Source organism: Leuresthes tenuis, unplaced genomic scaffold (assembly GCF_036924035.1).
Source record: "Leuresthes tenuis unplaced genomic scaffold, fLeuTen1.0.hap1 SCAF_6, whole genome shotgun sequence".
NCBI lineage: Eukaryota > Metazoa > Chordata > Actinopteri > Atheriniformes > Atherinopsidae > Leuresthes > Leuresthes tenuis.
The window spans coordinates 13,675,602-13,689,618 of record NW_027325360.1 but is presented as its reverse complement, the minus strand read 5'-3'; the positions used below and the strand labels follow the sequence as shown (position 1 = coordinate 13,689,618).

The window sequence follows — 14,017 nt, the reverse complement described above, 5'->3', positions numbered from 1 at the left end:
TAGTTTGTGCAGGTACAGTCATTGCAGGCCACTTCAGAACCGTCCAGCACTTATTCCTCAACCATTTCTGGTTGCTATTAGAGGTATGTTTGGGGCTATTGTCCTTCTGAAAGACCCATGACCTCTGACGCAGGCCCAGCTTTCTGACACCCTTACATTGCATCCCAAAATCTTTTTGTAGTCTTCGGATTTCATGATGCCTTGCACATATATACAAGGCATATGTATATATTGTTTACATTTTTAAACAAAAGGTTCATTATTTAAGTTTTTTTCCTAAGTGCAGGCAACCATATATGCTCTGCGTTTGTTTCTGTTCATTTCCCATTTGGTGGTGTTTAAACAATAATTTTTGATGTGAAGTGGCACCAGTGTAAGGTCTAAAAAACAATGTTTTGGACATACAAAATCGATAGTTATAATCGCCTAGCAAAAAATCCCTTTCATTGCTGTGTTTCCACTTATAGGACCGTCAAATGCAACACCAATCCCAAAAAAAGCTGGGGGAAAAAAGTACAGATATAAAAATAAACAGAATGCAGTGATTTGCACATCTCATAAACCAATATTTCATTCACAACAGAACAAAGCTTAGCTTGAAATTAATGGGAGTAACGTATCTAAAAAAAATTTTTGGAATTCAAGTTTTGATGTTTTACTGAAATATAAACTAAATATCTTGTTCTATTTTGTTCCTAGATAAATTAAGGAATGATGCATGCAAGTTCAAGTTCATAGTCATGCAGAAGCTTACGTAATTTATCTAAAAAGGTCAACTCGATTAATTAAAACATGTTGGATTTGCCTGACATTAGTTTGCCACAAATCTGAGTGCTTTAAATAGCCACTTGACACACACACAGTGAATGCTCTTTAATGAGGCATTACTGCATCTGTCTGCTCTCTTTAACCAACTTTGCTTAAACCTGCTGACTACACCCGTTTACTCGTTAGTCATTTTAAAGAATAGGGTCCCTTCACTTCTACGGTTGACATTTGGTACTGTTAAAGCCCATCACATTCCTTAAAATTCCCTCCTCCCCTGCATCCCACTATAAGTATGTGACATATGTTACAAACAGTAGGCTCCTATGGTACCACTCAGGTTTGACTCATGAAGGGATAGGGTGGATAAACATCAACAGCCGGTGGCAAAAGCCCCTGTCACTTTCTTCCATTTTTCTGCTTGATGATCCAACCCAGTTGATCTTCTTGAACCCAAAATCCCACTGGCGGAATTTGCCAGCTATGTAACAGCCTTCAGGTAATGACAGTACCTCTCAAGTGGAGAAATCACATAAAGAATGTCAATGTGAGCCCACCATCGAAATATAGAAAGCTCTAACCTGCACTCTCGAAAGAGTAATTTGCTTTCAGTCAATATTATGTGATGAGCCAACTGTTGATGGCTTATTTATTCTTATACGGCCATTACATTACAAACCAGACAAAAGACACACTTGCTTTATACTGCACACCAGGTTGTATTTTATTTAATATACAAACAAAGTGGAGCAAATGTCTGAGTACAAAAACGTTAAGGCTCATAGTTTTTGAATTATATTGAGTTGCCGAGAAAAGAGGCTGGCATTATGGCAGAAGTGGTTGTTACAAACATGTGACCGACATTACCACATTTCCCTGATTTTTCTAATGCAGAAAAGCAAGACTGCATAGAAATAATTTTTTGTTGTTGCATCACAATGTCAAACTAACTACCATCTGTGATGCACAAGTGATCACTCGACCTCCAACACCCTTGTCCTCTAATGCGTTACCTTTCAACTTTCTATCTTAATACATCACCGTATTCATTTTACAGCAACTGCGATTTAAATTGTATTGCATCAGTTACACTCAAAATACTAGAAAAGGTCTATTTTTCCTACAAAACATAAGATTGTAACCAGTTTGATTGTTATTGTCAAAAGGATGATTTGGTAACAGCTGCACACAAGAAAAGTTAAAGAAATTTAAAAACTGCATCACACCACATCGAGAGCCACTAATGTTGGCTCCCAAGAGTCCTATTCAGTTGTCCTTGCTGCACAGTAAATCCTTCAGATATTTGCATGCTGATTACCAGAGAACCGAACCGAGCATTTGTGTTTCATCAGCATATTTGACCCAACTTATACTGTTACATCACCAGCTGTTCATTGCTGTGAAATGGAGCAACACAAACCAAAAACCACATCTTCAGACCCACTGGAAGTTCCTCTAAATTTGCTGCATAGGCTTCAGGTTGGGCGACACCTAGGTGACACCACAAGGAGAAGGGAGATGTAGCATTTTTAATCAAACTTGAAATCAGGAAATACTTTATGATGCTGGTAGCCAAACTGTTACGAGTACTCACCTCAAAATCGGTGCCAGTGCATGCCTTGATATCCTCAGGAGTAAGCCCCTCCCAAACTTCAATCAGAGTCAGGCCCTTTGTATTGTCCACATCAAACACAGCCTGGTAGAACGACGGAAAGTAGAAAAGAGACAGGAGATGAGGGAAACAAGGAAAAATATGGGTCTTTTAGAGCAAGAGATGGTAGTGGGTGGTTAGATATAAAGACAAAATCGTGAGATTAATTATTCCTGTAACAGGCGGGTTTAAGCCCCATATGGTGTGTGATGGTTTGAATGACATGTCAGGGCCTCAATTATCAAATGGATCTAAAAGGAACAATAAGCTCGCCAAAAAAACCCTAAGTGGCTCAGTCAGCAGGCCAGAGTACCACTTCACTGTCACCCATACAGGAGATGACAAAATAGCAGCAATTATTGGTGACACATCCAAGAGAGGCTTCCGAGAGAAGCCCTCAACTCCCTGAAGCTGGGCCACTACAAACAAATGAACAATTACATTGTAATTGTTGCACAGCTATTAAGGAGTTTAAACACAAGAGGAAACTAGTTTAAGAATAATGTATCCGAAATGTGAAAGATCATCATCAATGCAAAATAATTCAAGCTGAAGATCACGCACAAATGTTTAATTCATGAGACACAAATGACAAAAACAAAACAAAAAAAAAATGAAGTTAACTAATTAGAGGTAGTTTCTACAGTGAATCAGAGTGCAAATAGTTTTGAGATGAAGCAGAGCATATTTGTGTGCAAGCAGGGACTTTCTCAATGTACGGGCTGGGGTCTAAAGAAGAGCAGTGCATTATCTGAGAGTGAAAACACGGAAGCATGCAATCAATTCCGTACCATCCCATTCTCCCCCTTTTCATAGGCTGTTGGTTTTTCCAACAAAAACTTAAGTGACGACTATGCTTGCTGCATTGGTCGCAATCATTGTATTTATCAGCGCTAGAAAAGAGGGGAAAACAAACCAAAACACATACACAAATGTGAATACCCAGTTTTAGCTTCTCCATTTCATTTTAAAGATGATTTTGAAGTATTTTGTAACATTGACAGTAATTAGACCTTCCTGGGTCATTATTACTTTTTAGCACAGGTCTGACGTGACAAATCGGGCAGAAACTCACACTGTACACCTCATGAAACAATTTCAAACCGAATCTCGAGCGATGCCATCATCCTTATTCATGCAACCAATGCAAAATACTCTTTTAGGACAAGCAGGACCCTGTTGCCTTGCTCAGCAGGGACTGACAGGAGATGCCTAAGCCTGTCATGACTCTCAGCTCATTAGAACCCCATACAGTGACAGAGCAGGAGGCAGATAACTCACTCCAAAATAGCGCGACAGATGGAATGTCACAGAGACGAGGGTCTACGGAAAACAGACACCAACGTGCATTTCTAACTGTGACATTTGTCACAAGGGATTAATGGGAATTGAAGATTTATCAAAATGTAGCAGAGGTAGTTGGTGAAAATGCAACAGCTGTGTGCGGTTACTGTGTGGCAAATCCTGTCATGTGTCAATAAGAAACTCGGTTTCACTCTGCTTCCAAGGTTTATGAGACCTGGACACAAAGTGGTTTGGGTATGTACAACAGTTGACCTCATTTCTAATATCTAATATTCATAATGATTAGACTGATGCAAGTTATTCATTAAAAATCTGGCAGCCTATGTGACGCGTTGTCTGCCAAGGCTGAATGTCATGTAACAAGGAAACAAGGAAAAGAAGAAAGACAAAAACAGTATTAAATTTAAAAGCTTGTAATACATTCAAGCAATTACAATTAAAGTTCATTTGGAGATGTGCTCACACAAAACCTCAGAGTAGAACCATAAAATAATTTCAATTTGGTTGCTGCAGCCATTACTGCCTTCTATGGTCATGCTGTTATTGTGCAAAATGAGAAAGGTAACATTTCCTTGGGCTCCTTATGATGACTGAATATTTAAGGAGTCATTCTGCTCGATCTTGCATGAATTCATTTAAATCTTTCCTTTTAAAGAAAATATACAGAGAGAGAGAGAGAGAGAGAGAGAGAGATGGAGTGGAGAGCTCCAGCCACATGGACCGTAGAAGTGTTGTGATTTTACTCACTATGACACGCACTTTTTAATTTTAATGATAACGCTGCTTCGAGCAACAACGCTCGTAAACGGGGCACCTGCGGTCAAAAGTGGAGAAATGGAAGCATAAGAGGATTCAAGAAAGAGGAGCAGCGGCAGAGACACAGCCTGAGGTAAGAGGTTTCCCACCAGCTCAAGCCTCAAATCAAAACACAGCTATTTAGGACAACACTTGATTTACCATCCCGCCGGCCAACAAGCGCCAAGGAGGGTGCGCACTTGTGAGAATGCATTGTGTATGTTAGTGTCTGTGCATGTGTCTGAATGGGGGGGGGGTATTATTAGCAGGTTTTAAATATCCCCCTTTCTGCTCTCATTTAGGAAACAACTTGGAGCCCAAATGTTTAATCATGTGAGGATAGAACCATTGCAGAATACATTTATGACAAGCAATATTGGGCTTATTAAATGTATTGTTTGCTGCATGGTTTATGTTCCCTCATTTTCAACTGCTGGGAGTTACCTCGGGTGATCACCATAGTAATATTTTTCTCACAGCCCGCAAGCAGTTTTGAACAGTCTTGTTGGCTAATATAGAACAAAAGAGCTGCAAGATTTCTCCATGTGAGTATAAGCTGCTGAATAAGACATGACTCCAAACACTGGGCACTCACTGATGTGATGCTAGGTGTGGAAACATTGGCTGCAACATTACCCAAGTCTTGTGATGGTGTACTGGAGGTGATCACAGCTTTAATGTTCTTTTCATTTTCTCTAAAGCCTTCACCACTTCATCCGGTTTTCTTATTATGTCACATAAGCATTTTGGCAATGTTTCTGCAGAGGGCCTTGCAAAAGGCTGCTTTTACTAATCGGCGTTTTCCGACAAGGTTTTTCTCTTCACGGTTGTCATGGAGAAACAGTGTAGTGTCCTGCTTTCCCACTGGTGAAATTGTACCACAATGACTTCAACACTTACCACATGCAAGTTTGATTACCCTGGAAATTACGCTGACAAGATATAATTTGTCCTCACAAAGCCTGCCCTGCCATTGCTCATAATGAGTGTTTTGGAATATCATTTGAAAAGGGGACATATCTAAGAAACAAAAAGATAAATGACTGATGTTGACCAAGTCTATGTGAAGATGAGCATTTTCTTTCAAGCTCACTTGTGTGTTAATTCTCAAATTTCTCGGGGTGCTCATCAAGTGTGCGAGACAACAGACAGTTTAATACTTGTTGAATCCAGTCTGAATAATGCTCTCCATTTTGGGATTACAGCATACATTAACGGATTGGTTATGCGACACGCAAACTTTGCTCGAGTGCCACTTTCAGAGCTTTCCTTGAGGGTCTTTTACATCCTTCAGCAAAATCTCTCCTTGAAATTCTGGCTCATGAAGTTGGTTCACTGTGCTAGTAAGGTAGGTACTGGTAGGTTTCCTGAGGGCAAGTGGCAAATTTGCAATCATTGCAAATAATTTACTGATCAGACCAATCAACTCATGCATACCATACACATTTTAATGCCTTCTGGAATCTAGAAGGTTCTTCCTCTGCCTTAGAGCTGCACCATTTGAGCAACTGTGTTTCTAAGGCAGTGTGTGTCCATCCTATTCATCTGTGTTTTTACCAGGATGAACCTTATTCCAACTGAATTACAATATCAAGAAAATATTTTCAGGAAAAGTTCAGCATTGATGGAGATCACATCCCGATCGGTGTCTCCTCGTAGGTGTAGATTCAAACAACCAAACTTTAAGAATGTCAAAATAACACAACAGATAAATGTTCCATCATGCATTTTCAACTGAAACAAAATACATAATTTAAACCCCAAATAATAAGGGTGAATGCATAGATACATGGTTGGATTTTCATCCCATATTCCCAATTTCTGATGCTTATTTAGTCTTTTAAAAAAAGCTGAATGTCAAATGTGTCATTAACTTAGCTGTTGTGCTGCTGTCAGTAGACAACAGCAGCCCTTTGTCAGTAGAAAAATCATCATTTGATCGATTTTCTTGATGGCTGGCTGCCAGTTAACCAAGCTAAAAGTAACTGCTAAGCTGTTCCACTGACGTCCTTATTCTAAATATGTCGGTAGCAAAGAGTCGGCCTCTCAACGCTGCCGCCAAGGATGACAAACTGACAGTTACATGTCTGAATTTTTGAAGAGTTCAGTTTTGCTTGCCCAGACTACACAGAGAGAGTGGCAACATAAAAAAACTCAATATAATGCTTCTACTTCATGACAGACAATGCTGATTTGTTGTGGATGGAGGGCAGAAACATTCTCAAAATTATTCAAAGCACAAGATCTGATGACTAAAGCTGAAAATGGGGGATGTGGGAGCAGGGAAATACAAAGGACAAAGAAACAAGAGGAAGAAAATTAGTTAATAAATTATGGATAGTAAGAATGCAAGTGACTTTAAGGCAAGTAAAAAGCCAGGCATGTATTCATGAATGAGAGCGCTTGTGGTGAGCAGGAGAGTCAGCGGCAGAAGTTGAAATGAAGAAGGTGGAGAGGACGAGGTGGTATTAGGATTTGCAGGGCAGCAGAAAGTGCTTTAACCTTTATACAAGTCGACAGAAATATGCTTCCTGGCGAATGTTGTGCAGTCACAGTAAAAGCCAGTTGAGAATGAGAAGGATTGGGGTGGTTGGCGGCACAAAAACACACTGACTTTGGCGATGACAGGTCATGTTGTCAGTGAAAGCCAGAAACCACTGGAGGGTTATAAGGACCTGAACAGAGTGCACACTAAACTGTAGCAGCACCAAGCTCCACTGGACACTTGAGCCTCTCTCCAGGCTTTATTTTCATATCTCTCCCACTCCTTTTTTCCCAGTCAGTATTCATACCTCTGTATTCGTCCTTCGTGTATTCCACTAGCATCATCAAAACTTCTTCATTTTGTATCTAGCATTACATATAATGAAGACGCTCTGCCTCACACAAGTTCAAGTTTACCCCGTGGTCTCTGTTTTGCAAATGAAAGATAGATCTTCCATCTCATGGAAATAGTTTAATTAGTGTCAAAACAAGACACATGCACGTGATAAGAGTGCACAGATCAAGATCTGCAAGCAGAGACGCTTGCTCATGGGGAAGCATAGAAGCATGCAGAACACCAGACTGATTTACACAAAAGCAATAAATCACAGCAAAAAAAGAAAGGAAAAAAGAGAAAAAAAGTTTCCTCCATCAAGCCAAAAAGCTTTTTTTGGTTATTGGTATACAACTTAAATTTCCCTTAATATGCAGGAGAAATATCTTTCAGAGAGGTGAAAATAAGAGCCAGTGGACACGAGGCTCAAACAGATGTTCCTAAACTGCCTTTACAGAGCATTTGTCTCTCACATTTCATCGTGATACAGAGTAGGGAATGTACAGCCACAGAGTCGTGGCTACAATCACACACAAGAGTCAAACAACAATAAAAGAAGGGCATTGTTGCTGAGATGTAGGAAGTACCATCAAAATGCATCATAAAATAAAAATATCTAACTCCAAATAAAAATGAAAAATGGTGTAAATATCTCGGGGTCTTGTTCACGAATGGAGCGTGAGATTGACGGGCGGATCGGTGTGGCGTCTGCAGTGCTGCGGGCTCTGCACCGGCCCGTCGTTGTGAAGAAGGAGCGGAGCCAGAAGGCGAAGCTCTCTATTTACTGGTCAATCTAAGCTCCCATCCTCAGCTATGGTCACGAGTTGTGGGAAGTGACCGAAAGAACGAGATCGCGAATACAAGCGGCCGAAATGGGTTTCCTCCGCAGGGTGTCTGGGCCTCCCTTAGAGACAGGGTGAGAAGCTCAGTCATCCGGGAGGGGCTCGGAGTAGAACCGCTGCTCCTCCGCATTGAGAGGAGTCAGATGAGGTGGCTCGGACATCTGGTTAGGATGCCCCCTGGACGCCTCCCTGGTGAGGTGTTCCGGGAACGTCCCACTGGGAGGAGACCCAGGACACGTTGGAGAGACTATGTCTCCCTGGAAGAGTTGGAGGAAGTGGCCGGGGACAGGGATGTCTGGGTTTCTCTGTTAAAGCTGCTGCCCCCGCGACCCGACCCACGGATGAGCGGTAGATGATGGATGGATGGATGATGTAAATAAATTGAACTAGGGTTAATGAATAAATGCTATTTGCTCTACCACCATTGTATCATCAGTCAGTCAGTCGCTTCCTTGTGCTCATTTTAAAATGTATGTGCATGAGGAAGCTGCATTTGAGAGATAAAGATACAGTGTGTGTTACTTGTATGTAATGGGTTCATGGTCCCTTTGTTCCCTGCTTATCGCCAGTATGATCAGGAAACTAACTGGCTGGTGGCCTGGGTCTTGGGGTTCTCTCTGCCTTCTGATTTTATTTTTTATTTTTTTTTGGGGGGGGGGGGGGTATACACTCATATATGAGCACAGTTCAAGTGGGGCCTGTGCCATATGGTTTACATGTGCATGGACACAGACATTTGCCCAGTCGCATGCTTTCAATGCAGTTGCTGTGTCGTCCTGTGGTTTAGGGCCATCCACGATTGTGTTGTATGTGCTTGCTGCTGGTGTTGTTGCTGCTTGTGTTTTTTTGTTGTCGTTTAGTTTATTTCTCTGTTTGTCTGCTGCTTACAGGTTCTCCTGGTGGTTCTCCACCTGGATTCCCCACAGAGGCCGTGGGATTCTGTCTTCTGTTTGGTTTCTGCAGGTGTAGCAGCTGGTTGTCTGGTTTATCATTGTTTTCTCCGATCGTTTCTTTCTATTTCTTTACCGTTTCTCTTTCTTTACTCTCCCTCTTTCCCTGTCAGGTTCGGCTCTATAACATGTAAAGTATTGTAAAAAAAAATAAATAAATAAGCAGTACTTGGGCATCAAGGGGAGCTTTACATTCATAAAGCTTCCTTTGGCAAAGCAAATGTGTTTAAAATAAAACGGTATTTAGATTACACTTCTGCTGCCATAATGCTGGACAGGAAAGGGGGGGGGGGGGGGGGGGGCTGGCTGTGAACACAAACTAATTCAAACCCATGGCACGTCTGTCACCTTATTGATTTTCATTTTAGGTCACTCACTCCTTCAGGGTGGACAGCCCTGGACTAAAAACAAAGAATGTTTACAGTTCAATAAAACAGCAAAAATGTATTGATTAGCTGTGCCATTTTCTGTATGTTGTCACATACTTACCTGAAATTGATTCATTCTTTCCTTATCAGTTGACAATATTACACAATGAGTATAGCTATAAAATTTACCGAAGAAACTTTTCTTTTTGTCATTTATAAAAAGTCAGACATTACTAAAGTAATGCTTAAAATACTAAAGAATGTGTCATCTATTAATTTTATGCCTTTTGGAAATCACTTCGTCTTTCACATTATCCCTCATCTATTCACAATAACAGAAATTTTGACCTGGGGTTCTTCTTCTATTGAATTCAGTATCAGTCATTTAATAACACTTCACACAGACAGTAATCTAACAATTCTATTTCTGCTTGCAAATATATGTACATGAGGCATTTCAGAGTTACTTCTAGTACGTTAACAAAACCCAACAAAAAAACTGTCTTTGCCTTGTTATTTAGGAGTATTTTGTTTCGATGGATGAGAAAAGAGTCACTAGTTTGTCTGGAACTTGAAAGGGTCTGAAAACTTTCAAAATATACTGTACTGTACCGTGATGTACAAATCAAAAAATTAGCTAGGAGTGAGTGAAACAATCACAAGGAAATAACAGACCTCAATAAGTGCAATGGGACTCATGTACAGAAATGAAAAGATAAAAATGCACCTTTTCTGTGATGATCCGGTCCACACACTGTTTTCCTGTCAAAGGCAGGCTGCACTTGTCCAATATCTTGTGTTTTCCTCCCTGAAAGGAAAAAACAAAACAAAAAAACAGTTGGTTAAAAGAAAGCTCAGTTATTAACTAAGCAAATTAAGACAGTATCCCTGAAAGCCTGAACACTATGAAGTTTTAATATTTGCAGCTGGTTGTGTACACTCATTCAAAATAATTTGAAGGATATTTCCGTGTGTGTGTGCCTTAGTCCCCCCCCTGTCATCTTTAAGAAAAAAAACAGCAGACATATAAATAAAAACACACATAAATGCCTCCAATGCTGCCTGAACAGCACACATCATACATCATCCACCCCTTTTCCCATCATGAGTGAAAACAGGCTCCAGGGCAGTAAATTTATGCTCACCTGCTGCACCATCTGGACTATAGCCGGGTGCCAGACAAGAGTCCCATTAGCAAAAAAAACAGCATGCTTCTGTGAATACAGAATGCTACAATGCCCTTGCGTCATGACTTTCTAAAAGTAAACCAATTCAGTTGTATTACCCACTTCTATTGTAAGAAGCCCTTTCGGGGTAATTAATTTTGAGTTGGAGCCGGAGTCTAACGAATCAGCTCTTCCCGAAATACAGAGGAGTCCTATTCTAGATTTGTATCTAAATCAGTTGAAAAGTGATGAGCAGGGCATGGTTTCTGTGTAGAACCTCATCAGGATGTTCTCTGGTAAAAAGACATTAAGCAAGCCGTTAACAGACTTGTCCTCAGCCGTAACACTCCCTCATTCATTATTATAGGAAACAGATATAAAAGATCCTGGTGAAAATCCCCTCATGGGAAAAGGAAATTGCTAAGTTAATTTGACTTGGGTTTGGTTGCTCCAAGCAATACTGGTCAGAACAAGGATGTTAAAGGCAGACCCACTCTTACCCACCTTAGCTGAGTGTTCCATGGTGACCACCACTTTGGTTCCAGCACTGGCCACCAAATCCATGGCTCCTCCCATTCCCTTCACCATCTTACCCTAAGAATGAAAGAAAAAAGATCCATTTGAGTTTTTGTTTGATATTGGACAAAAACAACAATTTCAATACAATCTATCCCAAACTTAACATTAAACATCCATTACAATGATAAAATATACCCTTAAGTTCCATGGCCAGCAAAATCATAAAAATGTTGAGTATGAACAAAGAAATTAATTAGAAAAAAAAACAAAGACAGTAGCTTAGAGAGCTAAATAGAAATGTCAACAATGCCTTTCACTCCCCTGTGGCTAATAAAAAAAAATGTCTCAAAAGGAAATTCTGCTCCATCAAAAACAGAAAAGTTTGTGCTCCCCTAAACAGTGAGACCCTGAAAAACTTGACAAAATAAGAAGGAACCCAAGAGGAGATCAGAATGGATCTGCAATTTCAGAAATGTGTGGTGAGGTGACAGCGGTGTAACCACACGTGTTCCAAATAATAATGGAAAAATGTCTGTCTCACGTATCATGCATGAGCACCCTTTCAAAAAAAGGTTACTCCTTGGCTTTACTGAAACATTTTGCAATACACTGTAAATGATAAGTGGAGACATTCCAAATGCTGGACAGAGTTTTGGAAACAAAATGCTGAAATGCAAAATGAAGCTCAGCAATCTCAAACCATTCCAGTTACCTAATTAAAACCGCTTACTTGAAGGAACATGAAAGGAACAACAGAAAACTGTACCATATAACAAAATAAAAAAAAACAACTCAAACATCTAATTAGGACCACAAAGAGACTCATTTGCAATAAAAAATAAAAAAAAAAACAAGCATACAGTTAATCCATAAATATTCAGAACTAATGCAGCTTATTTTAGACAGAAAAACAGACAATTGTAAACAAATGCCAGCATCTTTTTTTTTTTCTTTGAAACATTAAACCAAGAACTTTAAATGTGCCTGTGTGCTCATGTGCAGAGAGCCCAGGCACTCTACAGCTTTTCAGTGAGTAAATAGAAATAAATTAATGTTTCCTTCAAATCACACAAAAGAAGAAAAACAAATCAAAGCTTTTCACTCTTAAAAGGCAGCCAAAAAAGCACTCAAAAAAGAAAAGAATCCGGAAGATCACCACCATAACACAATTGCCAGCCGTGTGCAAAAATTGTTTTCAAGTCCCACATTGTTCCCAGCAAGCTGGTTTCCAACTAGGGGAGACTGACATGCAGATATGGCCACAGGGTAACGGCTCAGTAACTGAATTAAAATCCCATTTCCTCATCAATCACGTGAAGAGCCTGTTTTGCTCTCTACTATATATTACCAGAGGGTGTACACGGTGCATCATAAGGATACTGTCTGCCTCTGGGGAGACCAGCTGGGTAGAGAAGATATCAACTGAGAGCAAAAAGGAGGTTGTGGTAAGAGAAGGTGGGTTTGAGGAAGTGGGGGAAAGTAAATGCTGTGCATATACCTCACTGTATTATCCCAAAGAACAGCAAGTAAAAGTGAACTGCTATGACATCTTATTGACATCCACACACAAAAAAACCCACCAAAATTCAGGTTTCTTCTTCAAATACAGTATTGTAAACCTTTTTCTTTGTTCCCTTGAGTGATCCTATTAATCATAAAGCCACACAACATGATTCTCTAAAAGGGAACCCTCTCCTTTTTCATATGATCAATGTTAATGCGTTGACTGACGATCTGTGGGCCTTAGGGTACAACACTGTCCCACCTGATGGCAGCAAGCAGGGATTCATACCTGCTGTCTGAGCTGGACACCTGTTAATGTACTCCACCTTGGCTAATGATAATCCAAGAGAGGATCTGTTTTTGAGATCATAAGCACAATTGTGCGTAAATACTAGTCTGGTAATTGTCAAGTGAAAACCTAAATATGATCCTGACAGTTTGAATGAAATTATACAGTTACAGTTTGCTGCAACTACCCTGGACTATAAAATTAATCACCTTTTTTTTCTTCTTTTCCCTGGCAACTGAAAATAAAATGGTACAAATGGAAATTTTGCAATTAAAGGATATAGCCACAGTTTGTACTCGATTTAAAAAAAAAAAAACGGACTAGATCAACAGTTCACCTTGTTTCTCCACGTGATTAGATGTGAGTGAATGTGTGCAAGGCCAAATGTGTCACAAAATAACAAGCTGGAATAAAACAAAAATTGTGGTGAAGAGAGGTTGGACCTCTGTGGCTCACTGAGCACTGAATGCGACCCACATTCATATGAGGATTGGCATTTGATTGCATCTAATGAACAGCTTTGTATGCCGTTATCTGTGGCAGCTTTGATCAAAGCTGCCCCGCGCAGCGAAACTCAAATTCATCATAATCCGTACGTGTGTGACGAAGCACACATTTATCAAATGACATGTTAGTATAAGATGATAAACTAGTCTATCTTGCTCACTAAGTCTTATGCAAGAGTTTTATTTAATCAAGCAATAACTGCTGGTTTGCGGTACATTAGACTTGTTTATTTATGGCAGGATGCAGTTGCCACGCTCTAGTAAACTTTCGCACTTTCCCAAGTGCAGCACCCAACTAGTCATGGAAACTTGTGTCCTTCTAATAGAGGCGACACAGTTGTTAGGATTAGTATTTTAGCAAAACACTTGCATCATAGAGGATATGGAGGGTGTCATGTCACGTGACATCGGACAGACAGGACATGCAAGAGGGCACTAAGAGGGAGCGTGTATATTTTCGTAACAATATCCATGGAAATATCCTCTGCCCACCAGCGGTGGAGTAATTCAGTCATTTAATTAACAAAGCTTTGATGATAC

The 14,017-nt window shown here is 40.1% G+C and overlaps 1 protein-coding gene across 1 annotated transcript in view; it reads right to left on the bottom strand.

Annotated features, from left to right (window-relative positions):
• Positions 1–1,460: 1,460 nt before the first annotated feature.
• Positions 1,461–14,017, bottom strand: part of oxct1a (3-oxoacid CoA transferase 1a) — a 39,367-nt gene continuing 26,810 nt past the window's right edge. The window contains exons 14-17 of the mRNA XM_072387732.1: positions 11,165–11,254; positions 10,222–10,302; positions 2,360–2,461; positions 1,461–2,256 (exon numbers count right to left, since the gene is read on the bottom strand). Coding sequence (XP_072243833.1) covers positions 2,221–2,256; positions 2,360–2,461; positions 10,222–10,302; positions 11,165–11,254 — 309 coding nt within the window. The 3' untranslated portion in view covers positions 1,461–2,220. The remainder of the gene's footprint in view (positions 2,257–2,359; positions 2,462–10,221; positions 10,303–11,164; positions 11,255–14,017) is intronic.